Source organism: Solanum lycopersicum, chromosome 2 (assembly GCF_036512215.1).
Source record: "Solanum lycopersicum chromosome 2, SLM_r2.1".
Lineage (NCBI taxonomy): Eukaryota > Viridiplantae > Streptophyta > Magnoliopsida > Solanales > Solanaceae > Solanum > Solanum lycopersicum.
This window is the reverse complement of record NC_090801.1, coordinates 67,221,190-67,247,071: the sequence shown is the minus strand read 5'-3', so window position 1 is coordinate 67,247,071 and position 25,882 is coordinate 67,221,190. Positions and strand designations below refer to the sequence as shown.

The window sequence follows — 25,882 nt, the reverse complement described above, 5'->3', positions numbered from 1 at the left end:
CTTCCAGATTATGTATGCAAACCAAAAGATCAATCAGAACAGAGTACAAATTTAGAAATGAAGTATGTAAACCAATATTTTTTGTTTGTTTGAATTGTGAGAAAACTAGAAGCACTTATTGTGCATTTTCTTTCTTCAATTTGGTTGGTGGTGAAATACATCACGAACAATGATAGCAAAGAGAAAAATCCCAAGAATTCCTTATTAGCAAACAGAAGTCAACTCATGTATCAGGTAGGAGGTTGGCACAGAATTACCTGTTGTACCAACATCTGGTCTACAATCAGCAATTTCAAGGTACAAACACTTTGTCGTCTTGTAAACAATGACAACGACCAAGACCAAGTCAGTAGTTTCATACCTATCCTAATGGATACTACCAACTAAAACTCAAAAGAACTTTACATTCAAAACCTTATGATATTCATTAGGGCTTTTAGTAACAATTTCCAACAAAGAAACATCAGAAAATAGAGCTCTGTGCCCTCTCCTTTAGCCAAAGCTTGTTGAGACTTGAGAAAGCATGCATATCATCTTAATGGCTGTATTTTGATGTCGCTGGTGTAAAAGCAAGCATACGAAACCATACTTAAAATGGCGCAAATGGTGGCTTAGGTTTCCATTTTCAATGAACCCATATACTAAGAAGTAAGAACAAGGATCCTTCAATGCAATATCCTATTAAACGTACCTGCAATTGTTTCAACACGTGAAATAGTATCTCGTAATCTTTATGACATATGGGGTGAATGAATATTTTGTCATGACCCGAAAATGGACGTGATGACACTCGACTTATCCCACCAAGACAAGTCAGCCTAAACTCAACCATTACAATAAAGTGCGGAAATAAAATTTAAGTAACTTAATAAAAACCCCAAAACCTGATAGTCACGTGTACAAACCTCTAAAGTATTACAATTGATTCAAAAGAAAAACTCAAGTCTCAAATGAATTTGTTTCTAAAATAGAACAAGATCACAATTATGGAGAAGAAAGTATGCTGAGATGGAAACAGCTACCTCACAAATCTCCAAGAAGTCTCGGAAAAGAAGAGTGACAACTACAACAAAAATCCAGGCTCATACCCTACAAAAATTTGTAGAAGCAAGGGGTGAGTACCAAACCACACGGTACTCAGCAAGTAAACCTCTAAACACAAGCTAAGGGGATGAAATACGGGTACTCCTACCACTCCCAACCGAACCTCCACAACTACAACCTGCATTAAAATCAACCCAACCTAACAGCTCACAGTTTACATAAAACGTAACTCAACAAAAACACTTAGACAAATTAGATATCCTCAATGACAAGCTTAGTATTCAACAATCACAAGTTCCGCAAAAAGGCAATCATTAGATCAGCAAAACACAATATCAAGTTCACTAATGATAAGTATGTGCAGTGTAATGGAATGTAATGTCAAGTATAATGATGCATGTCTGACCTAGTGATACACACCCACTGTCTCTCAGTCCGGGACCCATAAGGGACTTATCTGTCCATGCATCTGTCACGGCACACGAGACGACTCTCGATAATAGTAACCATCGCGGCGCGCGATACGTCCCTCGAAATATAGTATCCATCGCGGCGCGTGATATGTCCCTCTAAATGGTACATCCTCTTTAAGTTCTCATTCTTTCTCAATGCATGTAACACTTGTTACAATCATGTCTTAAAATAATGCAAATGACATGTTCACACAAATAAAAAGGATATGACCATTTTCATAACACTGCACAATTCACAACAACATCAACAATGACTCAACAAGCCTTTCAAACCATTCTTCATTATGAACACATTCATAACACTGCACAATTCACAACAACATCAATAATGACTCAATAAGTCTTTCAAACCATTCTTCATTATGAACACATTACCCAAAAATCAATTATTCAAATTGCCTTTTATTACCCTTTTTCATCATTAGTATTAATCAATGTGGACAAGTCAACCCTTCACCAAATCTTATTACTCCAAAACATATACCATAAGGAAATACACATATTTCATACACTTCGCAAGGGTTTAGAAATCCACTTGCCTCAAATAGTCGAACTGTCACTTCAAGACTTTAGCCTTCCCCTTTCGTTGAACTTCCAACTCAAGGCAATCTATTCAAATCGATAATCATAATAAAATTTCGACATTAACAACACTCATACGTCAAACTTAGACCCAACACTCACTCAAAGGTATAATAAATTTCCTAAATCTTGATTCCAATCAATAGGTCAAATCTCATATTTTCTAATTTCAAATATAGAGTTAAGTCATAATTTCTCCAAAAACTACCATCTTAATAGCTTTCCTATAATATAATACACTTAATTTAATTAAAGATAATATTGTATCAAAGCTATGCTAATTATATAAGAATAGGATCATCAAATTCATTTGAAAAGAAAAAGAATAAACAGAACATTAACTTCTTTAATAATAATATATTTTCCTTTTGTTTCCAAGTTTAAAACCTTCTTCCAAACACGTACATCATTATCATCTTCCGACCTTTGGTTTTTGCCCAATTAACAAATTACAAAATAATATTTACAGACCTAGTTATAGGATATCAATGTTTTAGTTATTAGTTATGGAAATGATATTTCTTCCATGGTTAATCATCCAGAAACCACCCACTATCATTATTGGACAATAATTAATTATAATTATAGTCATCATACATGACCAAATTGTTATACAAATTCATACGGCAAAATCAAGAAAATACCAGAAGCAGTAGTTAAGTATATGACCACCACATGATTTCTACTCGTCCTCCAATTGATATTTTTATAACTTTAGGAATAAATTTAATTGAAGTATCTTACCTAGACTATGATGAGAATTTTGTTTCGGCGGCTTACGCATGAAAAATACTCTGTAACTTTCGTGTTCTAACTGCTTCTAATTAGAAGTAATTGATGATATTTTCTCTTTAACATGATAACCTTTAATATAGGGCCAAGTGGTATAGGGTTATCAAATTATAGACTTGACCCATTAACAACTTAAATGGTTAATTATTTAAAACTTACCACTAATTAAATAATTGTAGTTATCAAGTAATTCAAAATTTTCAAATAAAATATACCGGCTAATCAAAAAAATTACTCGGGGCAACTTTTAAGGGGGTAAAACGCTAATTTTATGAAAATTCCCAAAAATGACCTTCCGGGTCATTACATTATCCACCACTAAAAATCATGTTCGTCCTCGAACATAAAGAAATAGAAGGAAGATTAACCATGTTACCAAAATCTTATGTTATGAGCTACTAGTCGGTGTTCATCCCTCCAAGTGAGTTTCTCCTTAAGACCATTCCATCAAGATTCACTATTAAGAACTGAACTTTTGAGTCACAATTTGATAGATCTATAACTCAAGAGTGATAATCAGGCAATAAACTAACTCATAAACCCAACTCAAATTCAAATCCATTAGATCTTAGCACAATCATCATGACAAATCTTTTCTCACATAACCAAGATAACTTTCTGAATCAATAATGACTACAACCAGAAGTAATCTTAAATCAACCGTGACACTCATAATGCACAAACCATCACAAATCTTATCAAGATCTTTTTTCTTCACAACTCAAGCTTTTCACGAGCTCAAGTTATAAAAATTTGATCTTTAGACATCGGGTAATCATCAAGTAAGAATCAAACTTATCTAACCCAAAGAAGAACAAGATGAAGTAAGCACTTAGCTATATACACTCAAGCTAACAGAACCTATAACAACACCATCAAATGGTAGATCAATAGTTGTTATGGTATACAACCTTTAAGAACAGTAGAGCTAAAACCCAATGCTCCCTTCATTCAATCACACATATTCGAAAAGTGACCTCAATGACAAGATGAATATTAAGACAATCAGACAACTGTAAGTATCCATGGTAGCACTTGTATGAGTTCTTAAGCAAAGTTGTGCGTGTAGAATCACTAGCTACTTACACTATCTTAAACAACACACCAAGTCTTCCATAACTAAAATGAACCGTCTAACCAAGGGTTCAACCCTACCAAGAGTACAATCACAGGATCGGCGCACCCGATCCACCACTAGGAATTCACTCATAGATATGAAAAAATATGTGGGTATAGGTAGCAAACCTCACTTCAAATCATTTCAAAACGAAGTAGGTGCTTATATAAGAATATACAGAACCAAAGTCGAATAACACTAGATACTTCTTCCATAGTTCCCATATCAAACATTTTCATTCATATGACTCTGTCTCTTAATTTTCTATCTATCCACAATCACCAATTTAGTCTCGATTATAATTGCTCACATACTTCTTTTATCGAACCACAAATGCTCTTTACAGTATTTCACTAAGGTCAATACTCTTAATAATAACAGAACTTCATAGCCATACCAGCCATTTACCTTATTCTCAAACCTAGTATTAAAGTATTCTTAACAAACACATTATCGCCTCCAAAATTTTCAAACTATGGTTCCCTCTCTGTCCATTTAAGTATTTCATAACAGATACAGATCCCACCCAAGGCCGATAGCACTAATTTCAAATATAAAAGTTTCTTTTCCAATCAATATAAAGTTTATTAAATCACGTACAATGTCAACATCACATAATATTTCAGATACTAAATTTCAATTAACTAAGATTCACAACCATCATATCATACCAAAACTTAAGAAATTCTTGGTCACTCCAATACTTCGGTATACTATAAGCTCATAACTTCTACTCACTATCAAATGCCTACGTAACACATCATAACAGTTTGTATCATCCCATCAACAAAGTAGTTTCAATCCCCTTGAATCCTCATTACTCGTGTAAAACTGTAGGCTTACATTGTTCAACATCAATAAGTTACATATCATAATTTGAACAATCTAACTCAACATAAACACATAGAATCTCCTACACCTAGTTGCGTGTCACCCAACCAAAACACAATCTTTAGAAAAGTCGATGATAACTTCTTTGTAAGTCTATACCGAACTAGTTCACATGTCACAGTAAAAAATCAATTAATTCTTCCACTACAAACCAAGGGCTTATACGAGAGGTAGTGTTCCTCCATTTTTCTACCTTGAACTCTTTAATACACCAAAATCTTTTTCTCTTTGCTTGACTCGCTTGCCAATCTTATCTTTTGACCACCAACTTATGATATTCTTACCTTATCCTAAAAAACTTAACATTATATGAAATCCCCCTTGGGTGTAGCAATCAAAAGTAACCAACTGTATTACTAAACTTTTAAGTCCTTCCAAATGCTTTATACTTAATGTGATCGATCCTTTCATACTTTACCAATTCATAACTTGACAATGCACACTACCACAGACCTAAACTCACCAAGAAAAACTTTAATTTTGAATTCAATTGTGTAACTCAATCTCTTTATCGCTTACCATTAGCTCATACCTTGAAGATTTTTATGAATTCACGTATCTTAGCTTATAATTGATCGCCTCTCCATTGATCTTATCGTATCTTTCACACACACAAAAAAAGCAATCATACTCATTACCAAGCTCAAAACCACGAAATAAACTTATAATCACACTCGAGTTGAACGTATGAAAACTTCTTTCTCAAATCTTATCCAACAACTTTTAACCAATATGATGAACCCGTAAAACTATCATAATAATCTAGGCAAAACAAATGAAACCACATATCTTTGAATTCAATTATCCACACTTTTTGACATCTTTGACTCTTACAATCTGCGTTACTGCATAAATATCCTTGTTCTCACCTCCTTCTGAAAGCTACACTATATCCCGCTAATTTATTTATTTATAGCTCTAGCTCCTTTAAATTCTATCAGAGCCCCAAGTTCGTAGGTCTCACGTGTGTACAAGCCGAGTCTAAGTAGAGTCTTGAGAATCTGTATGGAGACGTCTGTACTTATCTTCGAGAGGCTATAGTGACTTTTAAGAAAAATCTTCATTTCTTGGATTTAAATCGTGCTTACTTGGTTTAGTTTTCATCATCATCGTTTCACTCCATTCACTCTAATTTATGTGATGACTCGTGCATAATTTCTCATGTGAATAGTTGGTGTGTTGTGTATAACTTGAATGTTAGACCTAATACTAAGGTGAAAATGATATACTTATGAAAAGAATGTAGTACGATAATCGAAAGTGGACGAATTAAAATGATTGCAAGATAATGAACAATCTAAATTGAGCAGGTGCCAGAGAGGTTATATAATCAAGTAGGAAAAGATAGTATACCAGTATGATTAACGAATTTACCAAGTTCAAGTGATGAACATGTGCCAAAACCTTCAATTCAGCAAGGAATTCTTTTGTTGATTGCATATCCATCTTCTTGATACCATCTTTCTGCATTTTATTAAGACAAAGGAGATTAGAAGCAGGAGTAACTTCGACTATGGAAAATAAATGCATGCCGAGTCAAGACGACTATGTGAATGGTGCAACAGTCACATAATAAAGCAGCTAGAACTAGGTCGATGATCAATCCGAGTATCCGAATAATTGTAAATTATTCAATCTAACAACAACAATATAACGAACCTCGCCTCGTAACTCTCCATAGTAAACAGATGCAAAACCACCTCGGCCAATCTTGTAGGATGTGCTGAAGTTGTCAATGGCATTAGCGAGTTCATCATATGAAAATTCAACAGATTTATCCACAGCAAACCTCGGGACCTCTGAAGAAGCACCGTTATTAAGAGGTCCCCCTTCTGAAGAATTCTCGAAATTTGCTTGACCCGAGTCATTTAAAGATATTAAAAGGTTTATTCTAAGGATGAACCAAACACATTACTTTCACAGAACAGTTGACATACTTTTATCATTCCAGGATCGATCGTAGGAAGCTTATATTTTTTTTAACAAATGGAAAAAAGAATAATACCTCTAACAAGTCATTATGATGAAGATGATGATGATTCCTCATTCCCAAGGCAAGAGAAATGAGAAACAGGAATCTCCACCATAGAGCTTGACGGGTAATTAAGCATACATCAGTAAGAATGAAATCAATAAAATTACCAGGAACATGCTCTTATTAGTATTGTGTTTGTAACATTGCAAGTTAAGAGACAATTTCCTTCCGTTTTCCTGCCTCTATAAAAGGTAAGATACATGCAAGACACTAAAAGGACTACCACAAGAACTGCTACAACCCGTATGCCAGCTATTGCCCCACCTGGGATTCCAGTCAATAACACAATGTGTTTAGTAGATTACAATCACATTCAGAGCTATTTTGATACCTCAGACTTGATAAGTTGAAAACAGTGCCATTATAGTAGTAAAGACCAACCTTTTGAGCTGTGAAAAGCAAGAAACAACAATTAGCTACCAATATACGCATGATTAGGAGCTCACTGGGGTTGGGGAATACCTTATAGAAGTTTTTAATAGTGGATAAGTTCCATTTTGATCTGCAATAAATTTCAGAAACAGAGATCTAAAAGAAAACTATATCAGCTAACACTTGGCATATATAGTACCGGATATCCAAGTGACAATTCTCAGCTTTGACATAATGTCAAATCATCCGAAAATTAACTATGATTGTAGTATGCAAAGTTATTCCTTCCCGATAATATACAACGAGCAGGTTTCCTTTTAATGGTTCTGCATACCATTCTGTTAATCCTAATCCGAACTTGACTAATTGTACTTAAAATATGCAAAGAATATGAGTATAGAAGCCAGACCACTTCCCCTGCTGAAATTTGCTTCAGGATAGTCTTCCGACAACTTCTGTGGTAGATTAAGTTCATTGGCTATGTAACCAAATTCTGGTCAGTGCAAAGAGGAAAAGTTATAAATTGTCCATAATCTTTTGAAACATGACTATCCCCACAAGAGCACTTCATGATAATATTTACTATAGCATTTGCAGGAACATTGTTAGGATCATAACAGTTTGACTCCTGCAACTTTTCAACTGTTGTAAGGTTTGAACAATAAAGATGAGCGATTCACGGATAAGTAGTACTAGTTGACCTGCACACTAAAACCCTACAAAAAAAATTAAATCCTAAATGCCTACGTCTAAACATATAAAGATCTTGGGCAGTTTAGGTACATCAAAAACAGTGGATATATCAATATCTACATAGCTGCTCTATTTCAGAAGTACTGTCGAAACTCATCGTTGGTGTTATTAAGAGCCAGTTTGAATTGTCTTTTGACTTTTAACTTCGAAGCCAAAAGCCATAAGTTAGAAATTCTAACTGATGACTTTTGGCTTATTTTAACATTTTAGCTTAAAATTAAGTGCTTATAAGCCCTTTCTGAAATTCTCCAAATACTCCAAAAGTACTTAAAAGCACTTAAAACAAGTCAATCCAAACATGCTCTGAGTAATTTATGTATTGGTCCTTGGGAAAAAAATCTTGAATTGATATCAGCAATAAGAAGGTCAAGGAAAACAAATACACTGTAAAAAACAAGCATTCGATAAAGTAAAAGTTAAACCAAGAATTAGTTTTCTGTTTCTTTTGTCAAGACAATATACTGAAATAAGTGGATGCAGAAAAACCTAAGTACCAGACAATTAAACCATGGTTGTCAAAGAAACAAAGAGAACAGAAGATAACTTATCACATCACTTTATCTATGCTTGTATACTTGCACTGTATAAACATCAGGACCTGAGAGGTATCCTGAAAGCTTGAATTAACCATCACTTGCACTCAATTTGTTAACGGTCTAAGAAGAAGCTCAAACCTTACTGCATGCAAATGAACAAGATCGGAAAAACTAGACAGGAAATATCCTTAAGTTACTGGTGTATCAAAGATGACCTTTCAATATCAACAAATTTGAAGGAGACACTGGGATGCATAAGGTCGATTCTTAAAAAAGACAATTTCAGAGAATGCAAGACCCTCTTTGGCCTTCCAGATTGTATAGCAAACCAAAAGAGCAATCAGATCACAGAACAGCTTTAGTAAAGTACATAAATCAATTTTCTTTTTCTTGTTTTAAGTTTGAAAAGCTAGAAGTACTTGGAGTGCAATTGCTTCCTTTGAACTGGTTGGTGGTAAAATACATCACTGAACAATGACTGCAAAAAAGAAAAATCCCTAGAAATTACCTGTTGTACCAACATCTTGTCTGAAATCATCAATTCCAAGGTACAAACACTTGTCATCCTGTAAACAATGGCAGGAATAAAGACCAGGTTAGTTGTTTCATACCTATCCTATTGGATACTACCAACTAAAACTCAAAAGAACTTTACCTTCAAAACCTTTCCAATACTGGCTCCCATGAGTTTTAGTAATAATTTCCCACGAAGGAACTCTAGAAGTAGAGCTCAAAGGCTCTCCTTTTAAAGCCAAAGCTTGCTGGGATTTGGGAAAGTACACATATCATCGGAATGGCTGTATTTTGATTTCGCAGGTATAAAGCAAGCATATGAAACCATAGTTAAAGTACTTAAGTTTAAGTACCAATATGTATGTTCCAGGTCAACTTCAGCTAGAGTTAATAATCAAATCATCTAACAGTAGTGATCAACAACAGAAAAAAAAAAATCATCTCCCCCCCCCCCCTTCAACAACCAAAACCCCTCTTGGGGAAGCGGTACAGGTAAAGAAAGCATTTTATTGCAAATGAAGCACCAGGAAAGTGATGTACATGAAGATCTTACAATAAAAGCAGAAACAAAATGTAAGCATCAGTATTTTGTGTTGTGTACAGCCATACCAGTTCAACCAATTACAAGAAAAACCACAAAACAATAAATAAAGAACATCCAAAAAAGATATTAATGTACACAAACCGTCAACCAGCCTATCAGTTGAGTAGTGCATGCAATCTTTAGACTAAACAACCATTCCAAGTTATGAACATCATAGTTGTCGGGCAAAAGAAATTATGAACAGCAGCATCATTAAAAAAAAATAGATGGTGAGTCCAACATTTTGCAAAAATGTTTCCATATCTTTCTCCCATCAGCACCACTCCATCTCATGAGACACCAGATCGTTCAAAAGAAGTAATGAAGCAAAATACAAACGGAGTAGAACTATCTGCACATCAAAATGCATTAAATCCATGTCAAAGAAACTAAAACTTACCATTGTCATCCATCTATATATAGCAGGTACACCGGGTGGAAAGTGGAAACTGGGTTAAAGTTCAAACTAGGAGTACACAAGTATAAGAAAATAAAAAGGACAGTCCTATAAGGAAGTAAATCTCATTTTAAAAAGAACTAAGGGTTGTGTATAAAGAAAATTATGATACTAAAAAGGAGCATCTGAGAAAAAATAGTATCAATTTTCATATAAAACATATGCTCTCATCATACGAAGTAGCAAAGAAAGTAATATAAGAATTCAATGAAGAACCTCCTCCCTGGTCACTGCCCAATTGGGAGGTCACTGCTTGTTTTGCAAGCAACACACAAATTTGCAGGTGCAACTATAGTGTAAAGGATTAAAACTGCATGAAAGCACGACATTCCATCGTTACTCACATAACTATGATGTTCTTAGCAGCAGACCACCTCAACAGATCCTCAAGACGTTAACAGAATCGGAAAACACGAACCATACAATTCCCCTATCTCTTACCTGGCACAATTTTCCATTTTTAAGAAACAATAAAAGCCAGAAAGGTCACTGAGGGAATTTACGGATGTTTGCCCAATTGAGTGTCTTCATTCAAAAATACTTAACTTCTTATAATTAAACGAGAATTGTGCGAGTGGGGCTTCAAGAACAACTCCGCAACTTTCCACTCAATACCTGTGAAAGGGTAAATTAGTACATCTTGGTGGCACCAGCATCGAGTCTGTTTTAAAACTCACTTTTGAAGAAAATCAAACCCCGTGACTTGTGAGTTAGAAATCTTTACTACTAACTACTGAAAGGGGGATAACTATAAGTTACCAGATAATAGAAGTGTCTTTTCATTTTATTTAGATTTTCAAGCAACTATTTCCACATAGAAACTAATCCAAGCATGTGTACACGAAATACCAACCAAAGATTTGCTTCTATAATAAAGAGATAAGCTAGAGGAACAGAGTATGTGAGTACTATAATTGATACATGATACAGATCTCTATTCAGGAATAAGTGAGATTACATCTTTTTGCAATTAACAGTAGTACATTTATGAAAAGAAATGTTATTGCAATGTAAACTCCGTAAAAAAAACCAATGTATGGAATCGCTATACTAAGCTACTAAAATAGCTACAGATGGCAGTAAATCAGAAAGTATTCCAGCACCTGATTCATGATCCAGTGTGGTTTCCGCTCCTTCCATTGGATGTTAGAGAATGCTGAGGATTCCATAGAGGGCATGCTATGTCAACCAACTTCATCCATTTCACTTTAAGTTATAAAAAAAAAAAAAAACATCCCCGCATAAACCACTCTCAAATACATACTCTTCTTTCTTGTTGAAGAAAAAAAAGAAATTCATATATCATTTAACTACAAGATACCTTGCATCTAGAACATAAAGATGGAATGACAACACACATTAACACTTCATAATTGATTATAACATTTCAAAGCATGCAACATACATTTAGAGTAAGTCACATTGCAAAAATATTTATAAGAAAAGTACTATTTATTTTAATAAATAAGAGAAATAACAAGAGAGTGATCCAAATATTAATTGTCATGATTCTTGACAATCTTGAAAAAAGTAAAAACATTTAATACAATGCGAAAAATCAAATTAATTTTCTTTTTTTGGTCAAAGAAGAAATATTAATCTCCAGAGCCACCTCCGCCCCTCCCATAGCCATCTCTCTGCCTACAATCCCTTCCAAAATGCCCTTCTTCCCCACATTTGTAGCAGCCCCCTCCTTCTTTCGCAAGGGAATGTAGCCAGGGAGGCGGTGGAGGAATAGCGGGATGCTACAAATGCGGCGAAGAGGGACACTTTACAAGGGAATATAGCCAGGAAGATGGCTATTGCGGCGGCAGGTGGCTCTGAAAGATTAACTTTTTCCTCTTTGACCAAAAAAAGAAAGTTAATTCCATTTTTGGCATTATATTAATTGTTTTTTACTTTTTTCAAGATTGTCTTGAATCGTGATAATTAGTATTTGGTTCACTCCCTTGTTATTGTTTATGTTGTCATTGCTTATATTTATTAGGATAAGTAGTACTTTTGTTTTGAATATCTTGGCAATATGAGTTACTCTAAATCTATAGTAGCTTTGAAATATTATGATCAATTATAAAATGTTAATGTGTGTTGCCATTCCATATCTTGTAGTTAAATGATCTATGAATTTCTTTTTTATCCAAGAACAAAGAATAGTTTGTATTTGTGAGTGGCTTATGTGGGGATGCGGTATTTTTGTAAAAAAGTGAAACTAATGGAAAATTTGGCCAATTAGTATAATAAATGAATTCATGAGGGAAGGTAGATTCATTTCAACAGAGAAGAATATAATGATTATGAATGCAATATAGTGATTTAAATATGGAATAAACATAGAAGGAACAACATTATTTCTTGAACCTCAACATTCATCACTAAAAAAAACTAATATTTATCTAAAAAACTGAGAAAGGTAAGACCATGATTGTTTCTTTTTTCTTTTTCTAGAAAGAAACTACCAAATCCTTTTAGCTCCAAATAAAAAGCATAGTAACTGTTAGCTTTTAATAGCATCCAAGCTTAAAAACTTCTAATTTTATAAACAAAAGAAACATACATATATCAACTGTCAATATCATCGAAAATCACCTTGTTCATCTGTTTTATCTTTATACATACATTTTGTAAGTATTACTTTAATTTGAATGAATGAAGTTATATTTTTGGTCTGAACATTAGTAGGAACTTCCAATTACGTTATCAGAATTAGAAAATTACCAATCACCTTTTCAGAATAACCAAATAGTCGAACTCTAAGTTAGAAAAGTCTGTTTTCAAAGTTGTAAACAAATGTCACCTAAGTAGTTTACCTTAACTTGGTGACAAACAGATTCCACATAGAAATAATTTCATAGAGTGGCGTGAAGTACAAACAACTACACGTGTGTCTTCATCTTTGAAATAGTTGATGATGTAAGGGGAAATTGAAATGGAAAACAAATACAAGTAATGAATAACAAAAGTTTGTCTAAAGATGACGTTTGAAGGGCAAAAAGGTATAAAAGCAGCATCTTACCGAATCTCATTGGGAGCCTTCGGTTTCATCCCCTCCGGTTCTTGTTGATGTATAATCAAAAAAAATAAAAATGAGAGGGGTAGAATAAACTAAAGTAAGGCATTAATTAGGGAAGGAGATAATGTTAAACCGGGGGAGTTAATTCAAAGAATATGACACAACATTTAAGCAAGAAAGACAAATTAAACCAAGGAGTGAAATATGAGAGCTTGTGAGTGTCAATGGACTTACATGTCGAAGAAATTCTTACAGGTCCACATAAGTTGGACTAACTCCCAAAATACACGGAACCACCTGTATTATCAAAAAAAAATATCATTTTCTTTTGAAACATTTGCAAGAGAATCTTTTTAGATAGTGGAGTATTTCCTAAAACATGAATAATGTCATGAATAGTTTTCCAAATTAAGTTGGAATTTATTCAAGCTTCAAGGCCTTATAACTCAAAGAGAGAGAACCTCTAGCATCGTTTTGTAACTAATGGTATTACAACAAAAAAGCTCTTCTGATAGAAGTCACAATTCGTAATTCACTTTTTATAATTAACCCAATTAAAACATAAAATGGACATAAAGAGACAATGCGCACAAGTGACACTGGAAAGGCTTAAACCCTAAAAGATCCTTCTTGCTTTTTAACATGGACCACATAACTAATATAAACTCTGATATTGATACCTCAAAATGGAATAACTAGCCAGAGAAGAAGTGTTTGTCATGCTTTGTTTTCCACATTTAGACAGACATATATCCTTCAGAAAGAGGAATATTTGAAGAGAATAAGCTATAAAGTGTCGTAAAAGGTTTGAGAACAGCTCCCTCTTTTTCCAAGAATTCATCCACTTCCCCTTACTCCATAGGGCCTTCTCTAATAGGGAAAAGCCTTCCATTTCCGTCAAATGACCCAGCCTCCCCTGGCTCTTCCACCGTCCGAGCTCCCTTTCCTCCCTATGGTATGCTCCCCCGGCGCAGGCCTACCACGCTTCGCGACAGAGGTGGGCAATCTCTCTCAGCCCTTGTGTATTTATAACTCAGTGTAGCTTTATTCCCAATAATTCCTAATCCCAATTCTTATTTCCTATTAGTTAAAGTGACTTCCTAAATCCTGTATTAACAACTAGCAAAATGAATGATGTTCCAATCAAATTACTGTTTTCATTATCATAGCATTTCCCTATATTGTATACACTGAGTAGCAGTACTTGCATAAAAACTGTCAATCTATTCCAGCATACAATTTTTCATTTATGTGTGTGGAAGAGAGAAAGAGAGTTGCTGCCACCAAAGGCTAGAGTTAGATTAGTACATGCATTTATTTGTTGAATCTGTTTAGATGCATTGTGCTCCAGATCAGATTCTCCTTCAATATGATGATCGCAAAATAGATATCTGCAGTGCCAAATTATTGTTTGGTAGGTAGAAAGAAGAAATAAATTTATGTATACTCACACGAGAGTTTTTAGACACTAGGATACGGATGATCTTAGTCGTTCTGCAAAACGCTTTAGGTTGATTTCATGACGATGCTATTCATGCCATGCCTTGGAGGAACCCCTACTCAATGAACCTAACTTAGCAATCTGCTCAAGCAGAGCACCCAAGTTGACAAGAGAAACAGTAGTTGGTCTCCTGTTAAGCACACAAACAAAGGAAAATATACTGCAGTCATTAATAATATGGAATTCCTCTCTTAAGCATACCAACAAATGAAGTTCCAAACAAGATATTTCCTGAAATGCAATTTTCCACTCATTTTAAACATAATGAAGTCTGCCTCAACTCCTCAACAATGAAAAAACATGCTGAAGGTAACAACGCATCTCCAAGCATAATTGCAACTACGAAAATAAACAATAAATAAATAGAATGGTAACATCACCAATCAATCCATCAATTATGCTGCTCCCCAAAATTAGTAGCTGTGTTATATTTATCCTCATTCCTTTGAATCTTTTCCACTCTATCCATATCAGGGTCATTGTTCCAACACAAATGAAAACAAAGACAAAGGAATTAAGAAAAATATCTCAAAATCATTTTTGATGCATCTAGAACAGAAAGATGGAATGACAACACACATTAACACTTCATAATTGATCATAATATTTCAAAGCATGCAGCATACATTTAGAGTAAGTCACATTGCAAAAATATTTATAACAAAAGTACTATTTATTTTAATAAATATAAAAAATAACAAGAGAGTGATCCAAATATTAATTATCATGATTCTTGACAATCTTGAAAAAAGTAAAAACATGTAATAGAATGCGAATAATCAAATGATATAGAGCCACCTCCGCCCCTCCCATAGCCATCTCTCTGCCTACAATCCCTTCCAAAATGCCCTTCTTCCCCACATTTGTAGCAGCCCCTTCCTTCTTTCACAAGGGAATGTAGCCAAGGAGGCGGTGGAGGAGGAGCGGGATGCTACAAATGCGGACAAGAAGGACACTTTACAAGGGAATATAGCCAGGAAGATGGCTATTGCGGCGGCAAGTGGCTCTGGAAGATTAATTTTTTCCTCTTTGACCAAAAAAAGAAAGTTAATTCCATTTTTGGCATTATATTAAATGTTTTTTACTTTTTTCAAGATTGTCTTGAATCGTGATAATTAGTATTTGGTTCACTCCCTTGTTATTGTTTATGTTGTCATTGCTTATATTTATTAGGATAAATAGTACTTTTGTTTTGAATATTTTGGCAATATAAGTTATTCTAAATATATAGTAGCTTTGAAATATTATGATCAATTATAAAATGATATTATGATCAATTATAAAATGCTAATATGTGTTGCCATTCTATATCTTGTAGTTAAATGATCTATGAATTTCTTTTTTTCTTCAAGAACAAAGAATAGTTTGTATTTGTGAGTGGCTTATGTGTGGATGCGGTTTTTTTTGTAAAAAAAAGTGAAACTAATGAAAAATTTGGCCAATTAGTATAATACATGAATTCATGATGGAAGGTAAATTCATTTCAACAAAGAAGAATATAATGATTATGAATGCAATATAGTGATTTAAATATGGAATAAACATAGAAGGAACAACATTATTTCTTGAACCTCAACATTCATCACTAAAAAACACTAATATTTATCTAAAAAAACTACGAAAGGTAAGACCATCGATGTTTCTTTTTTCTTTTTCTAGAAAGAAACTACCAAATCCTTTTAGCTCCCAATGAAAAGCATAGTAACTGTTAGCTTTTAATAGCATCCAAGCTTAAAAATTTCTAAAAAAAATTGAATTTAAACAAAAGAAACATACATATCAACTGTCAATATCATCGACAATAACCTTGTTCATCTGTTTTATCTTTATACATACATTTTGTAAGTATTACTTCAATTTGAATGAATTAAGTAATATTTTTGGTCTGAACATTAGTAGGAACTTCCAATTACGTTATCAGAATTAGAAAATAGAAAAGTAATGTACCAATCACCTTTTCAGAATAACCAAATAGTCGAACTCTTCAAAGTTGTAAATAAATGTCACCTAAGTTGTTTACCTTAACTTGGCGACAAACAGATTCCACATAGAAATAATTTCATAGAGTGGCGTGAAGTACAAACAACTACACATTTGTCTTCATCTTTGAAATAGTTGATGATGTAAGGGGAAATTGAAATGGAAAACAAATACAAGTAATGAATAACAAAAGTTTGTCTAAAGATGAAGTTTGAAGGGCAAAAAGGTATAAAAGCAGCATCTTACCGAATCTCATTGGGAGCCTTCGGCTTCTTCGGTTCTTGTTGATGTATGATCATCAAAAAAAAAAAAGAGGTGTAGAATAAACTAAAGGAAGGCATTAATTGGGGAAGGAGGTAATGTTGGAGTTAATTCAAAGAACATGACACAACGTTTAAGCAAGAAAGACTAATTAAATAAAGGAGTGAAATATGAGAGCTTGTGAGTGTCAATGGACTAACCTGTTGAAGAAATTCTTACAGGTCCACATCAATTGAATTAATGCCTAAAATACACGGAACCACATGTATTATAAAAAAAACAAATATCATTTTCTTTTGAAACATTTGCAAGAGAATCTTTTTAGTTTTTAGATAGTGGAGTATTTCCTAAAACATGAACGATGTCATGAATAGTTTTCCAAATTAAGTTGGAATTTATTCAAGCTTCAAGGCCTTATAACTCAAAGAGAGAGAACCTCTAGCATCATCTTGTACCTGATGGTACTACAACAAAAAAGCTCTTCCGATAGAACTCACAATTTGTAATTCACTTTTTATAATTAATCCAATTAAAACACAAAATGGACATAAAGAGACAATGCGCACAAATGACATTTGAAAGGCTTAAATCCTAAAAGATCCTTCTTGCTTTTTAACATGGACCACAGAACTAATATAAACTCTGGTATTGATACCGCAAAATGGAATAACTAGCCAGAGAAGAAGTGTTTGTCATGCTTTGTTTTCCACATTTATACAGAAATATATCCTTCTAAAAGAGGAGTATTTGAAGAGAATAAGCTATAAAGTGTCGTAAAAGGTTTGAGAACAGAGGTGGGCAATCTCTCTCAGCCCTTGTGTATTTATAACTCAGTGTAGCTTTATTCCCAATAATTCCTAATCCCAATTCTTATTTCCTATTAGTTAAAGTGACTTCCTAAATCCTGTATTAACAACTAGCAAAATGCATGATGTTCCAATCAAATTACTGTTTTCATTATCATAGCATTTCCCTATATTGTATACACTGAGTAGCAGTACTTGCATAAAAACTGTCAATCTATTGCAGCATCCAATTTTTCATTTATGTGTGAAGAAGAGAGAAAGAGAGTTGCTGCCACCAAAGGCTAGAGTTAGATTAGTACATGCATTTATTTGTTGAATCTGTTTAGATGCATTGTGCTCCAGATCAGATTCTCCTTCAATATGATGATCGCAAAATAGATATCTGCAGTGCAAAATTATTGTTTGGTAGGCAGAAAGAAGAAACAAATTTATGTATACTCACACAAGAGCTTTTAGACATTAGGATACGGATGATCTTAGTTGTTCTGCAAAACGCTCTAGGTTGATTTCATGACGATGCTATTCATGCCATGCCTTGGAGGAACCCCTACTCAATGAACCTAACTTAGCAATCTGCTCAAGCAGAGAACCCAAGTTGACAAGAGAAACAGTAGTTGGTCCCATTAAGCACACAAACAAAGGAAAAGATACTGCAGTCATTAATAATATGGAATTCCTCTCTTAAGCATACCATCAAATGAAGTTCCAAACCAGATATTTCCTGAAATGCAATTTTCCACTAACTTAAAACATGAAGTCTGCCTTAACTCCTCAACAATGAAAGAACATGTTGAAGGTAACAACGCATCTCCAAGCATAATTGCACCTACGAAAATAAACAATAAATAAATAGAATGGTAACATCACCAATCAATCCATCAATTATGCTGCTCCCCAAAATTAGTAGCCGTGTTATATTTATCCTCATTCCTTTGAATCTTTTCCACTCTATCCATATCAGGGTCATTGTTCCAACACAAATGAAAACAAAGACAAAGGAATTAAGAAAAATATCTCAAAATCATTTTTGGTGCAACTTCTGAAATTTTGTCCGAGAAATAAGAAACTTTTTGAGTTTTTGTTGGTGCGAATTCTGAAATTGTAAGTAAAAAATGTCGGGGCATGACAATTCTATTACAAGATCAGATGGGATTTGAAAGAGTTTATGCGGCCCAGGAAGCATGTAACGAGACATGGTAATCTATAATGCTTTCATGATTAATAAGAATGTAGTTTAAGATAATCTTGAAAAATTGGGTGAAAGAAATGAAGCTAATTAACTGAAACATGCACTAGAAAAATTTCAGCTCTTATTCAGGACAGGAACAAATGGCAGGAATGGCCGAATGGTTTACCTTCTATTGACTCCTCATCGTGTGTACTTGTACACTCTCCTTGAGATTGTAATTTGTTGTTCCAGATGTTAACTAGTTTCATTTTCACACTTGGCCTGCTGAGAGAAACATCAGGCCGTGTGAGTAACTAACATAATTGATTCCTTATCAGAAAGAAACCTAACCCTTCCAAGAAAGTTGATAACACGACCTAACTTTCATCATAGAATACACCATCACCACGACTTGGGGTGGAAGATTGATTATATTGATGTGGAAGCTCCGAGCAGATAGCCTCTGCAGACTGCTGCAGTCTCCTTACCTATGTAGTTTCAGCACGATGGAAAAGAACATTAATTAGTTGGGCACATTTTCTGCATCATTGATTATTAATACAAACAAGCACTCGAGGACAAATTACCTGGCGTGAGCGGCGCATCATGAACAGTCATAATATTTGTTATTTACTGCTGCCATTCTTGAAGACTCATTTGTGGCAAAGAACTTCATGCTTTTGTAAAATGAATGACCTGAATGACTTATTCCGATCTTCTTCCTTATAAGCTCATCTGTTTTACCTCGATTTCCAGCATCAATCCATTTACCCGAGTTCCCATCCACCCTAGAGAAGAGCATAGCTCGAGTGTCAAATAATTTTTAAGGTTTTCTTCACCATGAGAATGTATATGTGACAAATCATCTCCATCATAATAGAATGCAGAAGGACCTGAACTATAAACATCCCAAGCATCAACTTCCCCTATAATACTCATATCCTCTTTAGAACAAGCATAAAATCGAGATCTCTTTTTGCAGCATGTGGAAACAATCCGTGAAGTACTTTTGATCTGACAGAGGAATCTGGACTCAGGATCTTGCTTTTCAGAAGTACTTCCCCACAGAATAATCCGTGAAGATCGAATCTAACTCCTGACAGTGCACTCTCCGGTCAATTTCTTTGGCTGCAGGAACGAAGTTCAAGTGTCACTTTGCAACTCTGGGTCCTGCACCTCTTTTTCCTGATCTCATAATTCACAGGTATATCTGAAAAGTGGAGCAGGGAATGGGATAGCAACAGATGAGGAGGATACTTCAACAACTATATTCTTATCTAGGCTTTCCAAAAGTAGCTCAAGAGAAAAGGAAGTCATAGAACTAATAGGCAGTCTGATTTGTAACTGGAGCTAGCTGAAACACTGAATTCGTTATCCAGGAAACCATCCTCCGTAGGTAAAACATTAGATGAAAGGGGTGTGCAGAGTTTCTGGATTTCCAATTCACACCGATTGTGCAATGGAGCAAGAGAGCAATCATTTGAGTATTGACTGACTTGAATTTTTGATCTGACAGAGGAATCTGGACTCAGGATCATGCTTTGCAGAAGCACTTCCCCACAGAATAATCTGTGAAGATCGAATTGCACTCCTGACAGTGCATTCTCCAATCAATTTCTTGGCTGCAGGAAAGAAGTTCAAGTGTCGCTTTGTAACTCTGGATCCTGCACCTCTTTTTCCTGATATCATAATTCACAGGTATAATATATCTGAAAAATGGTGCAGGGAATGGGATAGCAATAGATGAGAAGGATACTTCAACAAAGCCACATGTACAAATAACGTCATATACAATGAATCCTAAGAGTTGAATAAAAATGTCGAGTGAATTGCTCTCACCGATAAAGCACATCAAAATAGCTTTATCAGATTAACAGAAGCAGTATCAATGGTGCCAACTAGGGATATAAATGTTGCACATATTCTGGCAATTGGATTGCACATCTAACATGGAACAAAAATGAACAAGTGACATGTTCTAATAGACAAACAAGAACCCCCCCCCCCCCACACACACACACACACCTCTTTTTATTTTGCTTCTTTCAGATAATAACTCAAATCACTCCTCTCTTAACCTACATATGGTACACAAAGTAGAAATTATGAGCTGGTGATGACCAGCACTTCTAACAATTAAATAACATGGCATTGAAGTCATTATCATCCTAATCCAGTTCATAGCAAAGAGTCTACATTATCAGACAAAGTAATCAGTGAAACAAAATCCAGTAATCCTAAAAAGTGCAACAGCTCTAAAGTTTGATCTAGTCATGGTCTGCAGTCGAAAACTAAGAAGAACTAAACGTCATCTTATGTTTACATGTGCTCCCACTTCCTCAACTCATTAAAGAAAAATATGAAAATTTTGTCACTTCGTCAAAGCCTATTCTCGCTTTTCCTTAATCGTCCCATTCTAATTAATAATTTCTTGTATTTATTAGAACTGTTGTCTGTTATAACGTTAAAGAAGCTTTAAAGTATTCAAATGAAGCAGTATTTTTAATTCTCAAAAAGAAGTGTTCAAATGAAGCAAGTTCCTCTAGGATCCATGTCATTAATATATCTCTCTCTTTTATTACTTCAAAGAAGAGAAAAGATATCAACTCAGTAACTCTTAACTGAAGGAGGTAAGTTGATACTTTTGAAACGAAGGATGCATAAAATAGTATCCTCGAAATTTCTTGAGTCCCTACAATACTACCAAACATCAACAGTTTTAGCATATTTAATAGGTCAAATTGAGCACCAGGAAAGTGATGGACATGAAGATCTTAAAATAAAAGCAGAAACAAAATGTAAGCATCAATATTTTGTGTTGTGTACAGCCATTCCAGTTCTCCCAATTACAAGTAAAACCACAAAACAATAAATAAAGAACATCTGTAAAAAGATATTAATGTACACAAACCATCAACCGGCCTATCAGTTGGTAATGCATGTAATCCTATAGACTAAACAACCATTCCAAGTTATGAACATCATAGTTGTCACGCAAAATAAATTATGTACAGCAGCATCATTAAAAAAAAGAGATGATGTGAGTCTAACATTTTCCAAAAATGTTACCATATCTTTCTCCCATCAGCATGAGACACCAGATCGTTCAAAAGAAGTGATAAAGTAAAATACAAATTGAGTAGAACTTTCTGCACATCAAAATGCATTAAATCGATGTCAAAGAAACTAAACTTACCATTGTCATCCATCTATATATAGCAGGTACACCGGGTGGAAAGTTGACACTGGGTTAAAGTTCAAACTAAGAGTACACAAGTTATAAGCATAAGAAAATAGAAAGGACAGTCCTCTAAGGAAGTAAATCTCATTGAAAAAAGAACTAAGGGTTGTGTATAAAGAAAATTATGATACACCGAAAAGGAGCATCTGAGAATATCAATTTTCATATAAAACATATGCTCTCATCGTGCAAAGTAGCAAAGGAAGTAACATAAGAATTCAATGAAGAGCCTCCTCTCTGGTCACTGCCTATTTTGCAAGCAACACACAAATTTGCAGGTGCAACTATAGTGTAAAAGATTAAAACTGCATGAAAGCACAACTTTCATCGTTACTCACATAACTATGATGTTCTTAGCAGCAGCCCACCTCTACAGATCCTCAAAACATTAACAAAATCAGAAAACACGAACCATATAATTCACCATTCTCTTACCTGGCACAATTTTCCATTTTGAAGAAACAATCGAAGTCAAAAGGTCTATACTATAGACCATGTAAAGGAAATTGGTCACTGAGGACATTTACGGAAGTTTGCCTAATTGAGTGTCTTCATTCAAAAATACTTAACTTCTTATAATTAAACTAGAATTGTGCGAATGGGGCTTCAAGAACAACTCCACAACTTTCCATTCAATACCTTTGAAGGGGTAAATTAGTACATCTTTTTTAAAATCATTCAAGAAAACCCATACAGAAATTTGAGTCTGTTTTAAAGCAACTCATCAATAACCCAGGTTAAATTATTCAGGAACCCCTGACAGAAATTCAAGTCTGTTTTATAAGAACTAGTCAACAACACTTGTGCAATAATCCAAGAAAACCCCATTGACAGAAATAGTCTCGGGCATTCATCCCCTCTCTCCTTAAAGAAGTGAAAACAAATTCTTGATTTTTTAAGAAAGAAAAGATTTATTGAATTTCTTAAAATAAAGAATGATTTCTTTGATTATTTTAAACATGGATAAGAAAATCTTACAGTACCATCGAGTTACCAGATTTTTCAAGAATTCGAACATGATGGGAAGCTGACGGCGGGAAAATTGATTCGGTTTTAGGGGTTTCATCCGGTTGCGTATGAAGTTCCGGTCCTGCGACGGTGGTGAGTTCTATACTCCGCTAGCTTCCGCTTCTGCGACGGTGGCGAGTTCTATACTCCGGTAGCTTCCGGTTCTGCGACGGTGGTGAGTATAGCGTATGAAGTTCTGTAGTGGGCAGTGAGCTCTTATTTATAGCATTTGAACACGCGGAGAAAAATAAACGCGTTAATAATAATATATTTATTCTATTTTATTTTATTTTAGTACTTGTTTATTTATTTTTCAAATTTTTTAATTAAAAAATTCTGTTTCATTGATTATAACAATAATAATTAAAAAATAACTATTCCATTTATAATATGAAAATTGTTATCATATACTAACTTAAATTAGTTAATTTTCAAGTTGTTCAGTGATAGTAAGCCTATTTTAACAAAAACTTAGGACCTGTTTGGAAGGATATATTGGTAATTAGATTTGATATAATTAAATTGTTTTGTCCTGTTTGAAAGGATATTTAATTACTTGGTCAGTGACAGAGGTGATTATACTCTATAATTCAACCGCAGAGGCGGTGAATTTCTAATATTGCATGGTGTAATTACCACTTGATTACTTTTTAATTTTTTTATTTCAATTTTTATTTTAATTTTCTTTGCTTCTATTATTTTAATTTTTTTTATTATTATTATTCTAAAAATTTGTAAAAGTTTATTTATTATTTTACATTATTATATATTTTATTTTCTTCTTATTTTCAACTTTACTTTACGTGTATTTATGTAATTTTTTTCGTATTATCTATTTCTATCTGCCATGTTTATATTCTCATTAGCATGATTTTATTAGTATTTTAATTTTTAATTAAAATAGAATTTATAGACTTACGTTTTCTTAACTAAGAAAAATAAGAATAAATCATATTTATTGCTATGTTGAAATTTGTTATAAGAGTATTATGTTCAAAATTTTGCTATGCCATATTTTCAGTTTCATTTGTTTAGTAGATATTGAATTTACATTGCACAATATTTTTTTTAATTAGACTTGATAGATAACATTTTTGTCAAACATTTAATAATTTATGACATTTTATTTATATATTATTCTTATTATCAAACATGCATTTCACGATGTTCGTGAAAACTTCATATTTTTAGTTGTTACGATCAATTCAATTGAAAGATATTAATTTTAAAAATATAAATCAATTATTTTTTCATAATATTAGTTACGGAAAATATGTTTATTCATTAATATATTTTCAAAAAAGAATATATATCTTAACTATTTAATTTAATGTCATTTATAAAGTTTCTTATTTGTCTAGTATAAATTTTAAATAATTAATTCTTATTTTTAAAATTTATCATAATTTTGTGATTGCGTTTATGCATACAAACAGAACATGTGTTATTACATTTTGACATTCAAACACGACATGTGTAATTTTAGTGTAATTACAATGTGGCAACCAAACAGGTAAGTGTAATTAATTACACCAATTTCAATTACCAAGTGACTTTCCAAATTGACCCTAACTATATTCTTCTCGTCATTAATTCTCATTTTTTTGGTCTTATTCCTCCTTAAAATACAATAAAAAAAAAGTTTGCGAATACTTCATTTTTCAAATACAATAAAAAGTAAACTTGCAGTCACTATGGATGGGAAGAACATAATTAGCTGTCAGAGCTGAGTTTAACTTCTATCGCAAGAAGAAAGATGCAATATTCACATATCTATTTAGATTACAAAATTTATAATTCAAAATTTTAATCCTAAACAGCAAAAATTAAATACATCCATCTCTTATGACCATAAAATCTTATTTTAAACTTTTAACATATTCATATTACTTTGTTTCACTTAAACTAGAAAATATCCATGTTATTTTCATTTAACTGCCACAAAGTCAACATGACTCGTACTTAGCAAAGTAACAATACAATTATTTTAAATGTTAAAATAAATTCTTAATTATCTCAAATACACCGAAAAGTAGATATAACGGCACAAAAAAATATCTTAATATATAAATAAACAAAATATAATTCACAAAGTACGAGATTCTAAAATCATTAGAAATTTTGCATAATAACATTGAAGGAGGATGAGAAAAGACATAAGAATGAAAAGATTAGTCTTAAATTCAAATAAATAATAGACCAAAACTTCCATAACTTTAGTTGCTCCATACAATTACTAATTATCAATTAACATCTCATTTAATTATCAACGAGATTGCACTATAAAAGAAAATGTCCAAGTCACAAGAATATCTATACAAATAAGATTTTTGTGTAATAATATTGAATTAACACCAAACATAATAGCATCCATAAGTATTAAAAAGTGAAAAATAAATTATAGAAATTTGAAAGTTGTATGCTAACATTACGAGATATAATTGCAATGTAAACTCCATAAAGCACACATATAAAGAATCTCTACAATAAACTACTAAAATAGCTACATATGGGCAATAAATCGAAGTTAATTAAAACAATAAAGTAACCAAAAAAAAAAAAGAAGGGGAGTTTAGTCAGAGAACATGACATGACAATTAAGTAAGAACATAAGCAAGATTTCACACGAGAAATATTAGAGTTAATTCAATGAGGTGAAATATGAGTACTTGTAAGTGTCAATGGACTACACTGTTGTAGAAATTTTGATAGTTCCACATTAGCTAGACTAAGACCATCTCCAACCCAACACCAAATTC

General features: G+C 33.4%; 1 protein-coding gene across 19 annotated transcripts; it reads right to left on the bottom strand.

Moving 5' to 3' along the window:
- Nucleotides 1-170: 170 nt before the first annotated feature.
- LOC101256439 (uncharacterized) lies at nt 171-21,548 on the bottom strand. 19 transcript variants are annotated; one of them, XR_011215103.1, is made up of 16 exons: nt 19,462-21,548; nt 19,258-19,362; nt 19,062-19,158; nt 18,398-18,532; nt 18,165-18,279; nt 18,006-18,088; nt 17,101-17,144; nt 14,610-14,789; nt 13,393-13,455; nt 13,162-13,201; nt 9,251-11,304; nt 6,559-9,161; nt 6,253-6,363; nt 2,057-2,126; nt 1,023-1,089; nt 171-691 (listed from the first exon to the last, which is right to left on the bottom strand). XR_011215103.1 is itself a non-coding variant. In XM_069294597.1 (6 exons), exons 1-5 carry the CDS (start codon nt 19,480-19,482, stop codon nt 17,116-17,118), a joined length of 387 nt encoding a protein of 128 aa, XP_069150698.1. In that variant the 5' UTR covers nt 19,483-21,548; the 3' UTR covers nt 14,983-15,120; nt 17,101-17,115. The 19 variants fall into 19 exon arrangements, 3 of the variants coding, with proteins under 3 accessions (XP_069150698.1, XP_069150696.1, XP_069150697.1); XR_011215104.1 differs by having other exon boundaries at nt 18,175-18,279; XR_011215089.1 differs by lacking the exon at nt 18,165-18,279.
- Nucleotides 21,549-25,882: the final 4,334 nt, after the last annotated feature.